This window comes from Phocoena phocoena, chromosome 18 (assembly GCF_963924675.1).
Source record: "Phocoena phocoena chromosome 18, mPhoPho1.1, whole genome shotgun sequence".
Taxonomy (NCBI): domain Eukaryota; kingdom Metazoa; phylum Chordata; class Mammalia; order Artiodactyla; family Phocoenidae; genus Phocoena; species Phocoena phocoena.
This window is the reverse complement of record NC_089236.1, coordinates 79,954,199-79,976,476: the sequence shown is the minus strand read 5'-3', so window position 1 is coordinate 79,976,476 and position 22,278 is coordinate 79,954,199. Positions and strand designations below refer to the sequence as shown.

At 54.3% G+C, this 22,278-nt stretch overlaps 1 protein-coding gene across 1 annotated transcript; it reads left to right on the top strand.

Moving 5' to 3' along the window:
• On the top strand, nt 1-22,005 carry GRTP1 (growth hormone regulated TBC protein 1). Its single transcript, XM_065896198.1, has 9 exons — nt 1-47; nt 325-476; nt 5,579-5,737; nt 8,179-8,303; nt 10,261-10,357; nt 12,027-12,029; nt 14,201-14,373; nt 14,445-14,630; nt 21,916-22,005. Exons 1-9 carry the CDS (start codon nt 1-3, stop codon nt 22,003-22,005), a joined length of 1,032 nt encoding a protein of 343 aa, XP_065752270.1.
• Nucleotides 22,006-22,278: the final 273 nt, after the last annotated feature.

Here is a 22,278-nt window from a genome sequence, read left to right as displayed (position 1 = left end):
ATGGAGTCCACGGGGCGCGCGCAGGCGGCGCGGGACCGCGTCCCCAGGTAGGCGCACGAGGCCCGGGCGCCCCTGGCCCAGCCCGGGGGAGCGGGCTGGGTGCCGGTGGCGTGGAGCCGGCGGGGGCGGTGGTGCCCGGCGCCTGCGCGCCCCTGGGCGGCCCCTGCGCTGCGCACGCGCCCGCGCTCGGCCCGCCGCCCCTTTCTGCACCCGGGAGGGGGGGGGGAACACGCGCCCCCCACGGGGGGCCCCGGGCGCCGGGCGCCGCAGGTCCCACGTTCCACGTGCGCGCGGAACTTTACTCTGGGTCTTTTTGTGTCGTAGGATCGATCCGTACGGGTTTGAAAGGCCTGAGGACTTTGATTATGCAGCTTATGAAGAATTTTTTTCCACCTATCTGGCGATACTCACCAGGAGGGCCATAAAATGGTCCAGACTTCTAAAGGGAGGCGCTGGTGTCCAGAAGAGTATGACACGTAAGTTTGGAGCCTGATCCTCCAGGCGCGCAACAAGTGACCCGACCGACGGGTGACGGGCGCGCCAGGGAGGTCAGGGCTTGGGGTTCCTTCGGGTCTCGGATCTCGGGGGGGAAGGCTGCCGCGAGCCCGGCTCGTATCCCGCGCAGGCTCGCAGGTGAGGGCGCTGCACGGTCAAGGTGCAGGCCCTCCTTTCTTCCCTCCGGCATGAGGCCTGCTTGTCCTTTGAGATGGATGGAGACCATGGCCTTCTTTCCAGAAGAAGGTGGATTTCCTGCTCCTTCAAATGAGAGTGGCCAGGGCTGTGCCCTTGCGCGGTTCTGGGCAGAGCTCTCCCTAACCCCCACAGAGTGAAAGCGGGGTCCTTCCTGCACTCCCCCCCACCTCTTCCCCTGCTCTCCTTGGGGTTCTTCCCCAGCCCCAGGCTGTGCCCTCGCCTCCTTCAGGTTTGGATTGGAATGCCACCTCCAGGAGGCTTTCCCGTGTCACCCCACAGACCCACACTTCCTGTCCTTTCTTTGCCTATTTTCTGTTCCTCCCTGTCTTATGCGGTGTGGGTCCTACTTATTTTATCCTTTGTTTCCCCTGCTGGGATCAAAGACCCCTCCCTGCCGGCTTGATTGGATGGATGATTGCTTCAGTGTTTGTTGAATGAATGAATGGAGTGTTTGCCTGCAGTGTTCCTCACGCTGTGGATAGAGGGTAGACCGTGGGTACCTGCGGGCAGGTGGTGAGGGGTGGACGGGGATGTGCCCCGGGGAGCTAAGGAAACTCAAGTATGTGGGGAAGAGGGGCTGCTGGGCCTTCCTGACATGGGACATTAATGACAATTAAGGGGTGAGGGTGGGGGTCCCAGCCACTAGGTACTGAGTTGTGACCAGAGTATTAGGGGTGTGGTGAGGAGGGCCCGGCAGTGGAACAGGGGCCCTGTACCAGGTCACAGGTGGGCACACGTTGCACCACCAGGCAGAGAGAAGTCAGTGTTTAAGCAAGGGGGTGACAGGTCAGTTTTTGCCTTTAAAGGGTCCCCCAGAGGGGCCCCAGTGCGCAGGAGATGCTTGGGAAATACCTGTGGGATTAACACGGGGGTGGGGGTGGGGTGGAGGCAGGTGGACCTGGACCTCGGCCTCACCCTGGGCTTCACCCTCAACCAGGCCCTCCCTCCTCAAGCCTGTTACTGGTGGGCAGTGTTTAGTAAAAACATGGGTAAACTAGCGTTTCATATAATCAGCCTGAAGGGACCTCAAAGGTTGACCCTTCTTGTTTCCCAGACCCCGAAGCTAATATCCTGCGTGATTGTACGCCGAGGTCCATCCCTGCGTTGCTGTTGGTGTTAACGTGTTTCCAGCAGACCTCGGCTTCATTTTTTTCCCTTTTGGTTTGTTTTTAAACGTTACACACAAATACATGAAAATAAACTTAATTTTTGCACATGGGAAAACATCGTAATCACACTAAAAGATGTGAATTGGATTGAGTTTATCTGCTGCCCAGGCCCCAGTCTCCCGTAGAGGTGAGCGCTGGTGACTGTCCCACGTCCCCCCAGGAACAGGGCGCACTCTCGGGCTGTCGTTTGCTTTTTAATGCAGGAGAAGACTTCCTGTCCAACCTAGACCCAGGGGTCCAGCTGACCCACAGGTCAGTTAACGCAGAGAATCGTGGCAAGATGTACATGTGCGCATAAGCCTTTGTTTTTATATGAAACACACGTGCATGTTTATTCCTCTTTGATTTTGTCATTCGATTCTAGCCTGTCATCTTTTCTTTGAACAGGGAGGGTCCACGAATTCTGTATCTTTCCTGCCGGAGCGTTGTATCTATTTTCCAGTGTCGGGGTCTTTTTTTCCAGGTGGTTCGGGAGTAAAAGCACTCTGAGTGCAGAATCCTTCCAGATCTCTAGTCTCTTCCTCGACTTTTGAGGTCTGATTTAAAGGTTTTGTTTTGCTTTTGCCTTTTGGAGCACTTATCAACTTTTTCTGAAAATTTAACTTGCTTTTATTGAAGTAACAATTATTTCTTTTTCTGCTTTAATTTTTTTTTTTTTTTTTTGCGGTACGCGGGCCTCTCACTGTTGTGGCCTCTCCCGTTGCGGAGCACAGGCTCCGGACGCGCAGGCTCAGCGGCCATGGCTCACGGGCCCAGCCGCTCCGCGGCACGTGGGATCTTCCCGGACCGGGGCACGAACCCGTGTCCCCTGCATCGGCAGGCGGACTCTCAACCACTGCGCCACCAGGGAAGCCCTTTTGCTTTAATTTTTTAAAAATATATGCAACATTCGTTAAACTGTCTGATCGTGGCAGCGAGTGTACTTGGCGTACAGGTTTAGGAGCAAATATACTTGATCCCTGGTGAGCCTTTGGTCTGGGGACGGGGTTCACCGTCGAGCTGAACCGGAGAGCATAGTGACCTGAAGTTCTTTCAGGAAATCCAGCAAGAGGCATGTGGGCTCGCAGGGTTCTGTGGGCCAGGGCGTTGCCACGGGAGCTGGTGTGGCTTCTGCGTGTGACGGCTGGGGAGGCTGCAGCACCCACAGGGCTCCGAGGGAGGGGCAGTCGGCGTAGACAGCAGTGGACGTGTGATCCAGGAAATGGACATCCAGTTTTTTCCTGCCAGACGTTCCGGGCTGGCCGTAGTGTCGTCGGGGGTGTGGCATCCCAGGGAGGGGAGGCCGTGTGAGGGCTGTGGGACCCAGCTTGCGCGGTCAGAGCCAGGCAGCCGCGTTTGGAGCCCTGCCCCTGACACCAGCAAGCACACCCGAAGACCACCTTTGCTCTCGTGCCTTCACCGTTTCTGGCTTTTTGGGTCCTACTGTGTTCGTTCTCTTTTTTTGAGAGGACTTCGGTCTTGTCTCCAGTCACACGATTACCCACAAATCCTGGCATCCAGCAAGTCTTCAGATGACAGCTGAAACTCACCCTGCTTGAGGACGCTAGCTATGGATACGATGAAGCTTTTCTTTTTCTTTGTCTGTGGCGAGTATCCACCAGGAGCCTGAGATCGCTTGCTCTCAGTGCTCGACCTGGAAGCTACCTCTACGTTCCTTTCCGCCTTGGTGTAAAGGCACTTGGTGAGGGAAAAGCTCCGTCCCGTTTGCTTCTTCTATGTCTCCTGCCCGGTGGGCTAGGGTATTAGCACCATCTAAATGAGAATGAGTTGCAAAACATATTTTAAAGACAAATATAAAAAACCTGGGAATCTGCTTAACTTTTTTGGGGCAGACGGCTGGGAGTTAATTCTTTGCGGTTTTTACCATATATTTTACGCTCCTCCAAATGTCCAGGAGGACGCATGGGTTAGCCCTGCCCTTGGGAAGCGTCAGTCTCTGAGGATGGGAAAACCGTTTTCTTTCTCTTCCAAAGAAACTTAGTAAATTCAGATAACAAACAACAAAAATAACAGAAGCCTTTATTCTCTGAAACTTCTGGGCGTTGTTACTGCTTTTAAGGCAGCCGAGAGCCCCGAGTCCTGACTGTATTTCAGGCACTGGGCTGTGCTTTGTTCCCGTTTCACAGGTTAAGAGACTGAGACCTACTCGAGGTTGGGGCTGGTGAGGCACAGTGTGAGGGGTTTAACCAGTGTGCACTTTCCTTTTTATACTTTATATTCATTTTTTAAAATTTGCAGTGACATTCGCTCTTCTTGGTGCACAGGTCTGTGAGTGTAGACAAATGCACAGTTAGGTAATCCTCGCCACAGGTAAGGTTCAGAACAGTCGGTCGTCTTCAGGAGCCCCTCCTGCGTGATCCTGGGCAGCTGACCTGCAGGCCTGGACGTCGGCAGAGGCCTGGGTGGGTGTGGCGGCAGCTACAGGGCAGCGGGAGGGATCCTGAAGGTGTATTGGCGTCTCTCTCCGTTTATGTAGTTCTTTGATTTCTCTTTGCAGATGTTTTGTTAGATTTATACCTAAATATCTCTCCTTTCATTTTTGGTGCTATCGTAAGTGATACTGTCTCAGTGTTTTTATTTCAGCGGTTTGCTGTTCATACGTGGAGTTACTGCTGATTTCTGCGTGTCCTTTCCTTTTGCTCCGTCTCAGTGGGAATGGCCCCTTCCCAAGTTAGGCCTGACCTGTCCGTCCCCTTGCTGTTGTGTGAAGAGGATTAATTCACTCTGGGTGCGGCTGGTCACGCTGACCCCTGAGGGCTCCTGTAAATCGTACTAAGTTGGAGGGTAGACTTCAAAACGTCACGTCCCCATAACAGAATGACCAGACCAAGCCACGCTGGCCAAGACGTTCTGGCCCAGACCCGATCCTACAACATGCTTCTAAACTGGCAAAGGGTTTCTCGAGTTTTCTTTGCCTTTGGCGGATGGTGTTAAAATCTGTCCTTTCCTTCCTCTGGGCATCCCTCGTCATCCCGCATCCTTCTGCACACGTTTGCCGTGCGTTTCCTGTCCCACACGCCCTCCCAGGAGCAGGCAGGTGCTCGAGGCATGGCTTCCGGGAAGCCTCTTTTCAGGCGCTCCCGTACAGGTGACCGTCAGTTTGAGTTACAAGATTTTAGCGATACTGCTTTTCTTGACCATAGCCTATAATCTTTTTCCGTTAAATACGGCTGGTGCCTCAGCGTCCGGCACAGGCCGAGGAGCGGGCAGGGTGGGGATTGGAGGTGACCCTCACAGCCCGTATTCTTGTGCTGACAGCGAGCTAGAGGTACCAGGGCTGCTGTAGCCTCCGGCCTGTGCTTAGCTTGGGGACGGAGAACGGAATTCTGTAACAAGCGCATGTATCAATTTGGTGGAGGTGCGTGAAGTTTTGCACCTTTTTTTTTTTTTTTTTTTTTTTTTTGCGGTACACGGGCCTCTCACTGCTGTGGCCTCTCCCGTTGCGGAGCACAGGCTCCGGACGCGCAGGCTCAGCGGCCATGGCTCACGGGGTCTAGCCGCTCCGCGGCATGTGGGATCTTCCCGGACCGGGGCACGAACCTGCGTCCCCTGCATCGGCAGGCAGACTCTCGACCACTGCGCCACCAGGGAAGCCTTGCACCTTTTTTTATGTCTGATTGAATGATTTAGGCGAGAGCCAGAAGCAAACTCTGTGGTTTCTGGCCTCGGGAAGCACCCAGCGGTCTGGGTAAAGCTGCCCTTTCCCTCCGTTTCAGTGAAGCGCTACATCCGGAAGGGCGTCCCGCTGGAGCACCGGGCCCGTGTCTGGATGGGGGTGAGCGGAGCCCAGGCCCAGATGGACCAGAACCCCGGCTACTACCTCCATCTCCTCCAGGGAGAGAAGGATGACAGCCTGGAGGAGGCCATCAGGACAGGTGACGCACGGGGTCCGTCCCCCGGGACATGGGGGCTGGGCGCCACCCCCAGAAGGAAACTGTGTTAGCACCCGCTCATGCTGTGATGTTGATGAGGAAAGTTACGTGGTTAAAGATGCACCAGCTGATTCCAGTTTTCTGGAAGGAAAATCAAAACTCAGGCGTTCGTGAGGGGAGGAGAGCGATTGGAACTGGCTCCGGAAATATTTGTGTGCCTAGCTAGGTGGTAAGGAAAATGGTACCAGAGAGACCACATTTCTGAGAAGAATCTCTCCAGGAACGCGAGGCCGCTGAGCTAGCAGTCAGTACAGGAGGGACGGGGGCTGGGGGACCCCCGCGGACTCGCAGACACAGCTGCGCGCCTGCAGGAAGCCACACACCAGAGACCTCTCTTTATGTCATCCTCTGAGTGTCCAGGCTCTTCAAAGTTCAAAGTACTCAAAGAAATGTTTAACCTGGATTGAATAATTAGATTTTTAGGAAATACATCTGCCTTTCTGACTGTAACAGCTTTTGAGAACTACAGATTTAAACACAAATACTTCATTTAAAAAATTTGATTACTTTAAATGTCAGAGAGGTTGGACTGACTTGTAACGTTGAGAAAGTGGTGTGTCCCCAGCGTGAGGAGTAGGGTTCTCAGATCCCAGAGCTGGAGACGGGGTGGGGGGCACTGGGGCGCTGAGCCTGCTGGCTGCACCCTGATGCCACAGCTAAACCCCGGCCAAAGGGCTCAGAACAGACGCTGCCATGACCCTGCGGGCACACGTGCGGGGGTCCCTCCGCAGGGCCAGACGTGCTGATTCAGGGCGGGAAGAGACCTCAGGTCCAAGCGAAGGCCCATCGTGTTAAATAAAGTAGAATGTGGCCGTTTGTTTGAAAGATGAATTTTAAAGGATCTGTTTAGTGCAGAGGTTTTGGATACATAAAATTGACCTTTCTGTCTTTCCAAACTGAACCTCTGTCCCCATTAAACACTAACTCCGCATGCCCTCCTCCCGCCTCCCACCACCCACTCTCTGTCTCTAGGAATTTGACGCCTCTAGGGACTTCATATGGCTGGAATGACGCAGTATTTGTCCTTTTGTGTCCGGCTTATTTCACTGAGCGTAACGGCCTCGAGGTTCACCCACGTTGAGCATGTGTCGGGATCCCCTTCCTTTCTGAGGCTGAACAGCGTTCTGTTATGTGTAGAGACCGCGTTGTGTTTATCCAGCGTCTGTCCACGGACACTTGGGCTGCTTCCACCCTCCGGCCACTGTGAGTTAGGCGGCGTGAACGGGGCTGTGCAAGTAGTTCTTTGAGACCCTGCTTTCAGTGTTTTGGGTACATGCGCAGAAGTGGAATTGCTGGGTCCCGTGACGATTCTAGGTCTATTTTTGAAGGGTCTGGATCAGTCGTTTTATAGGGACAGTAGAGCCGGTGCTTCGTGCCACGTAAGTGCAGACCAAACGTCCCGCTGTGTCTGCCTCTAGCATGGCAGTGGGGTAGGTGTAGAGAGATTTCAAAACACGGAGAAACGTCTCATCATAGAAGACATTATGTAGCGACGAGCACTGATCTCTCTAGTCTGAATTAGTGAAAAGCACACATTTCCCTGTGGTGGATGCCAGTTTTTGGAAGGTTCAGAATTCCAGGAAAAAACTCTTCTTTGTAACAAACATACAATGAAAACTTACGTGCTTTGAGGCAGGCAGCGTGCTGTTCGGCTCAGAGCTGGTTTTCGTGGGCAGAGACCAGGCCTGGGCCAGAGCCCGGGGGCAGAATTCCTGCAGCAGTGGGGAGGCCTCCAGCCGTCAGCTGTGTCCGAGAGTCCCGCTGTCGCGTGGACACACTGCTCTGATCCAGGCAGGGCCAGCGGTTGTTAGCTGAGCCCCGCCCTCCTTGCTCCGCCCGCGTCCTCGCTTCACAGGATCGCAGCTCCTTAGGGCAGGCGTCCGGCCGGGCGGGGAGCGGCCAAGCAGCAGCAGGGGTCTGGCGGGCTGTCCTGCAGACAGAAGCCGGCGGTGATGAGTTTATCTCGGGCTCACTTTTCCCTTTTGTCTGTTTCTCTCTAAACGGGAATCTCGGGGTGTCCCGCCTCCTTATGTGTTCAGTCTTCAGAACTGGGAAAATTCTCCGAAGTTTTATGTAACCTGTTCACCTGTCACCCCAGCTCATCCCCAGCTAAGCGGGGGGCGCGGGGGTGGCGGGAGCCGCCAGGGCCCGAGCAGCCCGGCCTTATCCAAGGATCCCGCTCTGTCGTCCTTGCTGACTCCAGAGGAAGGGCTGCCATGCCCACCTGTGTCCCCGGGCCGGGCTGCCACGGGACAGGGGCCCCGGGGGGCCGCCTCTGCGCCCCCGAGGCCGGCTGATGGTGGAGGTCAGGAAGGGTCCGGGTCCGTCGCAGAGCCGTCTCTGTCCCCAGCCCTGAGCGGCCTGCACCGTGGATTTCCTCACAGACATGAACAGGACCTTCCCTGACAACGTGCGGTTCCGGAAGGGCTCGGACCCCTGCTTGCAGAGGACCCTGTACAACGTGCTGCTGGCCTACGGGCACCACAACCGTGGCGTGGGCTACTGCCAGGTGAGCCCCCGGCGCCCGCAGCCCCGGCAGGGACGCCAGCCCGGTCCTGGGCTGCCAGGTCCTCCCCGACACAGGCTGGGACTTCACCGTCTCCCAGCGGTGCCAGCCCACGGAGACGGGGCGGGGGGAAGGGGAAGCAGCTGAAGTGAACACGGGCTGCGGCGGCCAGCATCCTCTCGTCTTGGTGCAGATGGTGGGCACGTGTGTGTGTGTCTGAGCGTGCACGCGTGCGGTGGGCCGGCCCTTCGAGGCTGTTTCCGGAAGCCGGATCAGCCGGCAGTAGGAGGTGATGGGTCGTGCTTCCTGCTGCGCGGAGCCGCCCGTCAGGTGGCAGGAATCAGTTCTCGTTCCTCCCTGGAGACTCTCCTTCTGGAGCATCGAAGGGACAGTGTTCACGGCCTGGAAAGTGAGGGGAGCTGGGTCGGGAGGCGAAGGGACCGTGCCCTCCCGCCGGTCACTCCGGAGGCTGCCGGGTCCCGGCGGGTGTGGGCAGGGGCCAGGGGCTGCGGCTGGGGTCTCCTGTCCCTGCGTGTGAGGCCTCTGTGCCCCCCCGAGCCGGAGGCCAGGCCAAAGCGTCCCCGAGAGGAAGACAGGCCCTGGGCGGTAGCACCTACGGTCCCCGGTGGCTCCAGGGCTGGGACCACGAGCGCCGGGCCGGGGGCAGGGGACACGGACGCCTACTCGGGGCGGCCCCGGCAGCTCGTGTCCCGTGTGGACGGCACGTGGTGTGGCCTCGGCTCCGGGGGTCGGGGGGTCGCGGGAAGGAATGAGGTGGGAGTTTTGAAAAGACCAGCAGCAAAGATACATGAGGCCACCGTTCAGAGCGGCTGGTGTGACCCCCAGGTTGTTTTCAGGCCGCTGTTCCGCAGCGGGTACCTGCAGAAAAGACGCAGCTGGGCGGATCTGTTCTTCCGAGGTAATCCCTGTCGCTGTCACTTGTTACGACTGCCCTTAACGTCCTGTCCTGGGGCAGGAGCTGGCCTTCAGGAGTCGGGGAGGCAGGGTGGCTGAGAAACTGTCCTTAGATTATTCTAGCTGCTGTTCTTGTGGGTCTTAAAAATAGGGTTAAAAAATAACCCACACAATTTTAAACATGAGCCTGATGCCAAAGCTCTGCTGGCTTTTGGGAAATACACGCATGTATGTACACACACACACACACACACACACACACACGTATGAGCTTCCTGCGGGTGCCGTGACATCGTGCCACTGGCTGAGAGGCGCACAGGACAGGAGTCAACCGTCTCTCAGCCCCGCAGGCAGGAGTCCGAGGTCCGGGGGTCGGGGAGCTGGCTTCTCCATGGCTGTCTCGCTGGTGACCCGTAGCCTCTGTGGGGTGAGGTGTCTGGGTCCAAATTTAACTTGTTGGTTGACGAGAGCTGGATTTTCCCCTTATTGCTAGAGAAATACGTGTTTATTTTAGAAGTTGTAGAGAAGCGGCAAAGAAGAAAGTGGAAGTCACCCGAAACCCAGTCTCGCAGGAGGGGCGCTGACTCGGCGCTCGGCCACCGCTGCTACTTTCCGGGTCCGCCCGCCCCTGGCGGCTGAGGGTCCTGAACTGTGTGTATATGGCAGCGTCTGCCCCCTTGGCGCTGTGCACCCTGAATTTCCCCAAATGGGCTCTATCACGAGATTCCACTTAACGTCCCTGAGCGGCAGACCACGCGCCTTACCGCTCTTAGGAAGTGTGGTCGCTGGTGTAGTTTCCCCCCCAATAGTTTCATGAACACGAGGCCCTGGCCTGCTCTATGTCAGGAGTCGTGGGTCCAGCTACACGTGTCACTAGACGGCAGAGCCTCAGATGCCGTAGCTCCACTGAAAGGTCGTTCCAGAATCAGGCAAGCTTTAGGGAAGAGCCAGGGAAACGGAAAGTTAGCCGTTAGCCAGGCGATTACAGAGTCTGCGGGTGGTCCAGACTTCAGTGAGTTCCTTTGGTTCTTTTGTCTAATTTCAGGGAATGAACTTCCTAGCGGGGTATCTGATTCTGGTGACAAGGAGTGAAGAGGAGTCCTTTTGGCTGTTGGACGCCCTTGTTGGCAGAATACTCCCGGGTACGTTGAGTCCTCGCGGTAAGAGCGGAACTGTCGCTTTCTGGTGTTGCCGAAACGATGTCACTGACAAGTCAAGACGTGACGAAACGGAAGGAACTGTCTGAGAGTCGAGGTCGAAAACCTTCTTGCAGTTGAGTTGAGACAGGAGCGCGCGAGATGCGGGTCCCAGCAGGCGGCGATGCGTCTCGGGGCCCGGACGTGGCCGAGCGGGCTCTGAGCTCCTCGTCCGGGTCTGCGCGGCTGGCGTCTGGACCGTGGGGACTGTCGCGGCCGTAGTGAGCAGACCGGCGAGCGGCCGGGCTTCTGTAGCCTTCGTTGCTGGGCTCGTGAACGGCCATGGGCGCAGCGACCGTCAGCTGTTGTGGCTACTGCTTTCGAGGTGAAGATCATTCCTCTCGTGCATTTCTACTTTTCCGTTTATTACTGAACGTTAATTGTTTTAGTGAGTAAACCACCACCGATTTCTGTGATGCGCTGTGTAGACGGTGAGCTGCAGAGTGGGGTCCCTTTGGGACAAGAAGTGGCCGGAGCCGTCTGGGGTGGGAGAGGACTTGGGCAGATGTGACCCCCCACAGCCACGATGGGGGTGATTGGTCCAGCCGCTGGCAAAGTCCTGGTGACTGTGGACGGGCTCCGGCTGCCCACGCGACGAGCCCTGGTGGTCTTGTCTGCTGTGCCCGCCTCCCGTTTCCTTCCCCCTCCTCCCCCACCCGCCTTCCTGGGTTGGGCCGGGCTCAGCCCAGGACCACCCGGGAGAGCAGCCGCCTGTCCTGGGGGCTGTGTGTTCAGATGCGAGGGCAGCCGGGGCCCGTCCAGGCTCCAGGCTTGCCTGCACCCACTCTCGTCTGGTCCATGGAGCAGCCACACCACACATGCCAACCACTGGGTCCCCTTCACGGATGGCAGCACGGAGGCCTGGGCTCAGATCCACAGCTCTGTGCCCCCAGGAGGTGAGCCTGGGCGGTGCCGTGAAGAGGGGCCCTCTCCTCGGGCTTGTGCCGCTGTTAGCAAGGGCTGGGGGGATGCCGCCCGCGGGGACGGAGGACGGAGAGGGGCAGCTGCCCCGGATTCATGGCGGAGCCTGAACAGCTCTCAGGGGAGAAGATGGACAGGCTTCCAGACAAAACGCCAACACGGCTCCGTGGTCACCGTTTGCTCAGTTAGGTCAGAGGCTGCATTATGATGAACGTTCCCACCATGACCAATCCCAGGTGCTCTTTGGGGGTTTGGGGAAGCCTGGTGGCGACACAGCAGTGGGACCGAGATCAACAGGGGCCGTAAGGGCCGACCTAGAGAAACAGAAAAGCAACAGGTGGGCCCCCGGGGGTGGTGCGTTGCCCAGACTTATTTTAAGGCCATAAAATGTCATTTCTGATGATTATTAGGCTCAGTCAGACTAAACTACAATGCAGATAGGCCCATCCTTCTGCAAGGACAGGGCGTCGTGGCCGGGCTTAGATCACAGGATGGCCCAGACAGAAAATGGCTTCTTTAACGTCAAGATAGTTATGTCTGGGTCTCCTCCTCTGAGGAACCCCTACCCTATCTGCCCTTAGACTGCCGAGCCTGCAGAGAAGGGACGGGGGGTGGGATGGGCCGGGCCAGCTCGGGATGTCACATTGGTGATGAGTCAGCCTGTTTATGAACGAACACGCTTGCGTCCTGAGAGCTGGTCTGACCCGTTTCCCCTTGAGACACAGGGGAGCCAGGCGACGATTGCCCCTCCCGGGAGCAGCCCTGCTGAAGCCAGAAGGCGTGGCCCAGACAAGGGCAGGCAGGGCTCATTGTGGGGGGCGACAGTACCCGGGGCCCCCGGGCCCACCTGCCCCTGCAGCAGCGCTCCCCTCTCCACGTGCTGACACAGCCGTTGGGCTGTTTGCAAAGTGAGGCGACCCCGGGAGTGGCCTGGCTCGGGGAGAAGGTCCTTGGCATCTGTGCACAGGCCGCAGGCTGAGGGGGGCTGCAGGCGGGGCCTGGCCCGTGGGGTTCGCCATCAGCGGCTCACGGCAGACGGGGGCACGGGGGCGTCAGCGACCCTTCTGTGACTGGCTCAGGCCTGTGGCGGGTGTGGGGTGTGACCTTGACTATTTTGGGAGCTGCCCTAAGCCTGTCTGTAACCGAGAACGAGGCCGTGCTGTGCTCCCGGCTCCGCAAATCCGCTGTCTCTGCCGCGCTCTCCTGAGACGGCTCGGCACCCTGCAGGACGGGAAGTGGAGCCTGCCCCTTGCCCCCGGGACCAGAGCCAGAGCGCTGCTAGTTGAGAGGACAGGACAGCCAGCAGCCCTAGGGTTTAGGAACAGAAGTGAGAGGAGGGTCTGGGAGGGAAGGAAGCTTCAGTCCCAGGTACTTATAACTGAACAGGCTTCTAGTAACCGGTTTCTGGGGTCTTTAGGACTGAGCATGGTTTCGTGTGTGCACGCGCGCTGAAAACCAGTGGTGTGACCGTGATGTCGTGTCGATACTCGTGATGATTCTATTTTAACCCAAACACTTACTTAACAAGAACATCTCTCCCTTTGCCGTGGTGACTGACCAGACTGTGTGGCAGTGGGCACACGACGCGCACCAAGTCTTCCTATTTTATTATTTTTTAAATTTTTATTTATTTTATTCATTTATTTTTGGCTGCGTTGGGTCTTCGTTGCTGCGCGCGGGCTTTTCTCTAGTTGCGGCGAGCAGGGGCTACTCTTCATTGCGGTGCGCGGGCTTCTCATCGCCGTGGCTTCTCTTGTTGTGAAGCACGGGCTCTGGGCACGCGGGCTTCAGTAGTGTGGCCTGCGGGCTCAGTAGTTGTGGCTCGTGGGCTCTAGAGCACAGGCTCAGTAGTTGTGGCACGTGGGCTCAGTAGGTGTGGCTCGCGGGCTCTAGAGCACAGGCTCAGTAGTTGTGGCCTGCGGGCTCAGTAGTTGTGGCTCGCGGGCTCTAGAGCACAGGCTCAGTAGTTGTGGCCTGTGGGCTCAGTAGTTGTGGCTCGCGGGCTCTAGAGCACAGGCTCAGTAGTTGTGGCACGTGGGCTCAGTAGTTGTGGCTCGTGGGCTCTAGAGCGCAGGCTCAGTAGTTGTGGCATGTGGGCTCAGTAGTTGTGGCTCACGGGCTGTAGAGCGCAGGCTCAATAGTTGTGACACACGGGCTTAGTTGCTCCGCGGCATGTGGGATCTTCCCGGGCAGGGCTCGAACCCGTGTCCCCTGCATTGGCAGGTGTATTCTTAACCCCTGCGCCACCAGGAAAGACCCCCTGTTTTATTATTTTATTTTATTCCTGTTTTTACAACAAAGTTTAAGCTGTCATGTATTATGATACATGACATTAAGCTAGAAAATTCCTTGGCAAGAAAGTGTCCATTCAAAAGACAGTCGCGCAGTTGGAAGCATTGGTCTGTCTGATGCTCTCCTGTAACGTTCACCTGCATCTTCTCCATGAGAGGAAAATAGGACACGTGACACAAGAGGGGTGGTGTTCTGTGCTGGGGGCGCCCAGGACACTTTGGGGGGGTGCCAGGACGCTCACACGTTCGGTTTTCCCTTCCATCCATCGGTGGACACTTGGTTGCACCCACTGTTGGCTGCCTGATCTTGGGTTGCAAACGTCCCTGCTTTCCATCAGGTTGTGACGGATGCCCAGTGGGGCACTGCTGTCCGGAGTGCTGGGACCCGGGGCCCCACTCTGGGCACTGCTCCCAGGAGTTCCTGCATCCCTGTGGCTGGGATCTTGCCCTGGGTCACCCTCTGGAAAGGGTCGCTGGGCGTGGCCCCCCTCACGGCTCAGGGGGAACGAGGGTCACGGGTGTCAGGGGCTATGGTTTGTGGGGTCCACGTCCCCGTTTCTCCCCTGTCCCCGTGCAGATTACTACAGCCCCTCGATGCTGGGCCTGAAGACGGACCAGGAGGTCCTCGGGGAGCTGGTAAGGACCAAGCTGCCGGCGGTGGCGGCCCTGATGGACAGTCACGGCCTGCTGTGGACCCTGGTCGTGTCGCGCTGGTTCATCTGCCTGTTTGTGGACGTCCTGCCCGTTGAGGTGAGGGCGCCTGGCTCGGACTGGGGCCGGCTAGGCGGCCACGCGCTGACCCGCTGTCTCTTCCTCTGCAGACCGTGCTTCGCATCTGGGATTGTCTGTTCAACGAGGGCTCCAAGATCATCTTCCGGGTGGCGCTGACCCTCATCAAGCAACATCAGGCCTTGATCTTGGAAGCCACCAGCGTCCCCGACATCTGTGAGAAGTTCAAGGAGATCACCAGAGGGAGCTTCGTGACCGAATGCCACACCTTCATGCGGGTGGGTGTCAGCGCCCTGCCGCCTCCCTGCGCGGGCTGCCCGGCCCTCCTCCCTAAGCAGCCCAGGGAGGGGCTCCAGCCCTTCCAGGCCAGCTTCTCCTGGAGCCCAGGGTGCCCAGCAGACCCAGGGTGCTCACCCTTGCTCCCCTCCTGCGCCGTCAGCCCAGGGGTGGGGCCGGGTGTCACCTGGGGCCCCCCAGGGAGCCCCGTCACATCCACACCTTGGTTTCTCCCGGGCCTGGGAGGTGACCGCCCCCATCCCAGGCTTTCCCGATGACCCGGTCTACACCGGGCCCCCCATTTCTGTTCAGCCCTACGCCTGTTGACTTCTCTCCGGCCTTGGTGGGGTCACGCCTGTCTGTCCCTCCCCGCTGGGTCCCGGGCCTGGCGCAGGCCGTGTGGACAGCTCAGATCGCCTGAGTGAACGAAGTGGATGCTGCGTCCCACAGGCCCAGGGGGGCGGGGTTTACAGGGACACTGGGATGAGGGCGCGAAGCCCAGGCCTGGAGTGACCCTGGGAGGGGGGAGCGCTGACCCAGACGCCCGGCCCGTTGTGTTCTTCAGCTTCCCGTTTGAAACAGCTGCACTGATGGTGTGCCCCTCCCCCGCCCCCCGGGTACGAGGCCCTGGCGAGGAGGTCCTGCAGCCTAGGGCTGTTCAGGTGTTTGGCTTCAGTGAGTGAAGGCCCTGGTACAATTCACCCTTTACCTGGAGGTTTCAGAGCTCTTCAGTGCCTTCCGCTCAGCGGGTGGTGCAGCTGTGCCGCTGGGCCCAGGCGTTTTCTTCTCCCCAAGGGGCGCCCCAGCCCCAGCTAATGCCCTGCTCTGTCCCCGTGGCTCGGCCTCCTGGACTTTGGCACAAATAGAGCCAGACAGTGCAACTTTGGCGTCCGGCCCTCGGACTCAGGCTGATGCTTCCGAGGTGGTGCGAATCTGTCTGTGTGGAGCAGGGCCCCCGCACACAGTAGGTGCTCAGTTAGTGCGGGCGCCTGGCCTGCTTGTGTGATGGCTGCAGGCGGACGTGTGTCCATGGCGGGTGTGGCCGGTGTTCCAGCCCAAAGGTGTTCTGGGCCCTGTGAGCTGAGTGGACGCAGAGGATTGGCGGGGTGGCCTCCCCACACGGCAGAAAAGCCACTGCATAAAGACATGTGTCTGCCCACGACAGGTGTGGCCATATCATGGGACGCTGGCAGGGAGGTGGCCCTGGTCTTATTTTCTCAGGGGTCGCTACAAAGTTGTATATGCATTTCAGCAAAACTGCAGTTCATAGGTCAAACCTCTCTGAAATCCTGTGTGAGAACATCTAGAATTTCGTTGAGAATGAAAGCCGTGATCTCATTGGCAGCTGAGAGCAACGTAACGGGAAGAGGACAGCTGAACGCATCTGAAGAGTCTGTTCTCAGGTCATCGCCCACTCAGAACTTGCTCCCAGGTGCTCCCACCCCACCCCCCAGGCACCTTCTCTCCTCCTCGTTGTGAAGCAGTTTCTCTGTTACTGGGAGCAAGTCTGAGTCCCTTCCTGCTGCCACTTCTCAAATCTGGTTTCTTCCTTGCTTAGTCTGCTCACCGACGGCCCCGACCAGCTTCCGAGCTGCTGCGGGCAGAGTCAAAACGAAAAGAGCCCACGCAGGAAGGGCAAAAGCAAAATCAGGGCTTCTGTGCAGCAACGGACACCAGCAGCAGAGTGAAGAGGGAACTCACAGAACAGGAGAGACTGTGCAAACCATGGCTGCTAAGGGGTCAACATCCAGACACACAGAGACCACAGCGCAGCAAGGAGCCAAGGAATTACATTTAAAAATGGGCAGAGTGGATTTCTCTGGTGGCGCAGTGGTTGAGAATCCGCCTGCCACTGCAGGGGACACAGGTTCGAGCCCTGGTCTGGGAAGATCCCACATGCCGCGGAGCAGCTAAGCCCATGCGCCACAACTACTGAGCCTGTGCTCTAGAGCCTGCGAGCCACAACTACTGAGCTCACATACCACAACTACTGAAGCCCGCGTACCTAGAGCTTGTGCTCCACAACAAGAGAAGCCCACGCACTGCAACGAAGACCCAACACAGCCATAAATAAATAAATTTTTAAAAAAGAAAAAGAAAAATGGGCAGAGGGACTTGGCTGGCGGTCCAGTGCTTCAAACCCCACGCTTCTAATGCAGGGGGCCCAGGTTTGATCCCTGGTCAGGGAGCTAAGATCCCACATGCCGTGCAGCATGGCCAAAACGTTTTTTAAAAAGTTTTAAATGGGCAGAGGGCCTGAGTAGACCCTATCCAAAAAAGACATACAGGTAGCCAACAGGTACACGAAAAGATGCTCAGTATCACTCGTCATCAGGGAAATGCAAGTCAAAACCACAATGAGCTATCGCCTCACACCTGGCAGAATGGCCATCATCAGAAAGACCACAAATAACAAACGTTGGTGAGGATGTGGAGAAAAGGGAACCCTATTCATACATTGTTGGTGGGAATGTAAATTGGTGCAGGCACTGTGAAAAACAGTATGGAGGTCCTCAAAAGACTAAAAATAGAACTACCATAAGATCCAGCAATCCCACTACTGGGCACTTATCCAAAGGAAATGAAATCAGGGTCTCTAAGAGACTGACCCCAGCCCGCCCACGTTCATTGCAGCATCACAATAGCCAAGGCATGGAAACAACCTGAATGCCCATACAGATGCATGGATAAACAAGATATGGTCCATCCATGCAGCGGGATTTTATCCAGCCTCGAAAAGGAAGGTCCTGATACCTGCTACCACGTGGATGAACCTGGAGGACATTATGCTTGGTAATTTGTCACAAAAGGACAAAAACTGTCTGATTCCACATATGTGAGGCCCCTGGAGGAGTCAGATTCATAGAGACAGAAGCGGGGTGCTGGGGACAGAGTTGGGTTTGGGAAGATGAGAAGGTTCTGGAGATCTGATGCCCAACATGTGAACATAGCTTACACCACCCAGACACACACCTGGAGTGGCTAGGATGTAAATTATTGGGTGGGCCAAGAGGTTCGTCGTTTTCTCCGTAAGATGGCTCTAGTAGCACTTAACTGTCTTTAACTTCATTCAAAACAATTTTGTTCAACAGAGTTTTGGAAGTCCTAGCCACAGCAATTAGAGAAGAGAAAGAAAGAAAAGGAATACAAATTGGAAAAGAAGTAAAACTGTCACTGTTTGCAGATGACATGATACTATACATAGAGAATCCTAAAGATGCCACCAGAAAACTACTAGAACTAATCAATGAATTTGGTAAGGTTGCAGGATACAAAATTAATGCACAGAAATCTCTGGCATTCCTATACACTAACAATGAAAAATAAGAAAGAGAAATTAAGGAAACAATCCCATTTACCATCGCAACAAAAAGAATAAAATACCTAGGAATAAACCTACCTAAGGAGGCAAAAGACTTGTACTCAGAAAACTTTATAAAACACTGATGAAAGAAATCAAAGATGACATAAACAGGTGGAGAAATATACAGTGTTCTTGGATTGGAAGAATCAATATTGTGAAAATGACTATGCTACCCAAAGCAATCTGCAGATTCAATGCAATCCCTATCAAATTACCAATGGCATTCTTTACAGAATTAGAACAAAAAATTTTACAATTCGTATGGAAACACAAAAGACCCTGAATTACCAAAGCAATCTTGAGAACGAAAATCGGAGCTGGAGGAATCAGGCTCCCTGACTTCAGACTATACTACAAAGCTACAGTAATCAAGACAGTATGGTACTGGCACAAAAACAGAAATATAGTTCAATGGTACAGGATAGAAAGCCCAGAGATAAACCCACCCACATATGGGCACCTAATTTACGGCAAAGGAGGCAAGAACATACAATGGAGAAAAGACAGCCTCTTCAATAAGTGGTGCTGGGAAAACTGGACAGCTACATGTAAAAGAATGAAATTAGAACACTCCCTAACACCATACACAAAAATAAACTCCAAATGGATTAAAGACCTAAATGTAAGACCAGACACTATAAAACTCTTAGAGGAAAACATAGGAAAAACACTCTGCTATAAACCACAGCAAGATCTTTTTTGACCCACCTCCTAGAGTAATGAAAATAAAACCAAAAATAAACAAATGGGACCGAATTAAAAGCTTTTGCACAGCAAAGGAAACCATAAACAAGACGAAAAGACAACCCTCAGAATGGGAGAAAACATTTGCAAATGAAACAACGGACAGAGGATTAATCTCCAAAATATATAAACAGCTCATGGAGCTCAATTTCAGAAAAACAAACAACCGAATTAAAAATTGGGCAGAAGACCTAAATAGACATTTCACCAAAGAAGACGTACAGATGGCCAAGAGACACATGAAAAGATGCTCAACATCACTAATTATTAGAGAAATGCAAATCAAAACTACAATGAGGTATCACCTCACACCAGTCAGAATGGCCATCGTCAAAAAATCTAGAAACAGGAAATGCTGGAGAGGGTGTGGAGAAAAGGGAACCCTCCTGTGCTGTTGGTGGGAATGTAAATTGATACAGTCACTATGGAGAACAGTATGGAGGGTCCTTAAAAAACTAAAAAGAGAACTACCATATGACCCAGCAATCCCACTACTGGGCATATACCCTGAGAAAACCATAATTCAAAAAGAGACATGCACCACAATGTTCACTGCAGCTCTATTAACAATAGCCAGGACATGGAAGCAACCTAAGTGTCCACTGACAGATGAATGGATAAAGAAGATGTGTCACATATATACAATGGAATATTACTCAGCCATAAAAAGAATGAAATTGAGTTATTCGTAGTGAGGTGGATGGACCTAGAGTCTGTCACACAGAGTGAAGTAAGTCAGAAAGAGAAAAACAAATACCGTATGCTAACGCATGTATATGGAATCAAAAAAAAAAAATGGTGTTGATGAATCTAATGGCAGAGCAGGAATAAAGATGTAGACAGAGAGAATGGACTTGAGGACAAGGCAGGGGATGGGGAGGGGAAGCTGGGGCAAAGTGAGAGCGTGGCATGGACATATATATGCTACTAAATGTTAACCAGATAGCCAGTGGGAAGCAGCCGCAGAGCACAGGGAGATCAGCTCGGTGCTTTGCGACCACATGGAAGGGTGGGCTAGGGAGGGTGGGAGGGAGACGCAAGAGGAAGGGGATGTGGGGAGGTATGTGTGCACGCGGCTGATTCATTTGCTGTGCAGAGAGGCTAGCGCAGCATTGTGAAGCAGTTATACTCCAGTAAAGACATGTTAAAAAAAAAACAATTTTGTTAGATTGTATTGTGACTGCTGTCATATCAGCATCCTTTTAAGAAAAGACATCAAAATTGGTGAATTTTTGTGTAACCATTTTAATATTGAAGATGGAACGAAAAAAGCAACATTTTCAGCATATTATGCTTTATTATTTCAATAAAGGTAAAAACGCAACCAAAATGCAAAAAGATTTGTGCAGTGTATGGAGAAGGTGCTGTGACTGCCGGAACGTGCCAAAAGTGGTTTGCCAAGTTTCGTGCTGGAGATTTCTCGCTGGACGATGCTCCACAGTCGAGTAGACCAGTTGAAGTTGATAGCGATCAAATCGAGACATTAATTGTGAACAATCAATGTTATACCACGTGGAAGATAGCAGACATACTCAAAATCTCCAAATCAAACGTAAATCATTTGAACCAGCTTGGTTATGTGAATCGCTTTGATGTTTGGGTTCCACATAAGTTAAGCGGAAAAAAAACCTTCTTGACCATATTTCCACATGCAATTCTCTGCGGAAACGTAATGAAAACGTTCCGTTTTTAAAACAAATTGTGATGGGTGATGAAAAGTGGATACTGTACAATAATGTGGAATGGAAGAGATTGTGGGGCAAGTGAAATGAACTATCACCAACCACTCAAAAGGCCAGTGTTCATCCAAAGAAGGTGATGCTGTGTATATAGTGGGATTGGAAGGGAGTCCTCTGTTATGAGCTCCTTCCGGAAAACCAAACGATTAATTCCAACAAGTACTGCTCCCAATGAGACCAACTGAAAGCAGCACTCGATGAGAAGCGTCCAGAATTAGTCAACAGAAAACAACACATAATCTTCCACCAGGATAACGCAAGACCGCATGTTTCTTTAATGACCAGGCAAAGGCTGTTACAGCTTGTTAGAGTTTGTAAGTTCTGATTCATCCTCGGTATTCACCAGATGTTGCATCTTCGGATTTCCATTTATTTTGGTCTTTACAAAATTCTCTTAATGGAAAAAAATTCAATTCCCTGAAAGACTGTAAGAGGCACCTGGGACAGTTCTTTGCTCAGAAAGGTAAAAGTTTGGGGACGACGGAATCATGAAGTTGCCTGGAAAATGGCAGACGGTAGTGGAGCAAAAGGGCGAATACGTTGCTCAATAAAGTTCTTGGTGAAAATGAAAAACGTCTTTTATTTTTAAAAACCGAAGGCACTTTTTGGCCAACCCAATATGTGGGTTTTACCACAAAAACAAAGAAACACCAAAAGAATGAAAATTGGACAAGACGTTACCGAATTTTAATTCCAGGAGCTCAGAGCCTCAGACTTCAGAATCTGAGACATTTTATGGATTGGATTCAAAATTTTTAAAGTACTAAACGTGACCCAAGTGTAACGAAGCAAGACCCTGTGGGCCTTCCCAGGGCAGACCCCTCCCCCACCTCCTCTGCTGTGGCTCCTCCGAGGTACCCAGATAATGGTATCTCACGCACGTTTCCTGAGTTTTTCAGATGCTAAACCACCGAGTGTCGCCCCCAGCCCCCTGAGGCGCCTGAGGATTGATAATGTGACCCTGTGACCTCACCGTCAACCAGATAACTGTGCAGAGCAGCTGATCACACATCCTGGGACCCCCTCCCCCATCTGGTCTTGAAAATGCTTTGCTGAAACCCTTCCGGGAGTTTGGGCCTTTTGGGGGCACGAGCCGCCCGTTCTCCTTGCTCGGCCCCGCAGTAAACCCTTCTCTGCTCCAAACTCCGGCCGCCCCACCGGGCTCCCCAGGCCCCTGCCCTCCTGGGGTGAAGGTCAAAGGGGCTGTGCGTTCCCAGCGCCGCGGCTGGCCGACTGGCCGCATGGGGAAGCCGCAGACTCTTCGGGCAGTGTCTGGGCTGATGGTTGAGTTATTGTCACTATCATCCTTACGGTTTTAAAAAGTGATGGAAACAGGTGACCTTCCTTCGCTCACTGACCAACGGGCCTCAGCCCAGCCTTTACCAGGGGCAGGAAGGGGAAACGCATTGCGGGATCTAAACTAATCCCTTTCTGTTCCAGAAAATCTTCTCGGAGCCTGGGAGCCTGTCCCGGGCCAGCATCGCCAGGCTGAGGGAGCGTTGCCGGGCCCGGCTGCTGGCGCAGGGCTGACCAGCCTTCAGGGCATCGGGCCGCCACCCTCCACACTCCAGCCGGGAGCAATTTGTCATTCTGTAACGTAGCTCTTCAAGTCTAGCTCTTCGTGTTTCTAAATATATATTTTTACCTGAGACACTGATAATATACACGTGACATGTGCGGTTGTTTATTCCGTCGGCACCTGTCAGTCTGCGTCGGCTCACCAGCCACTGAAAACTAACCCCTAGCAGTGACTTCTGCATCAGTGTCACTGGTGCCAGTACTTACCGTCCTTCCTGCAGGAGA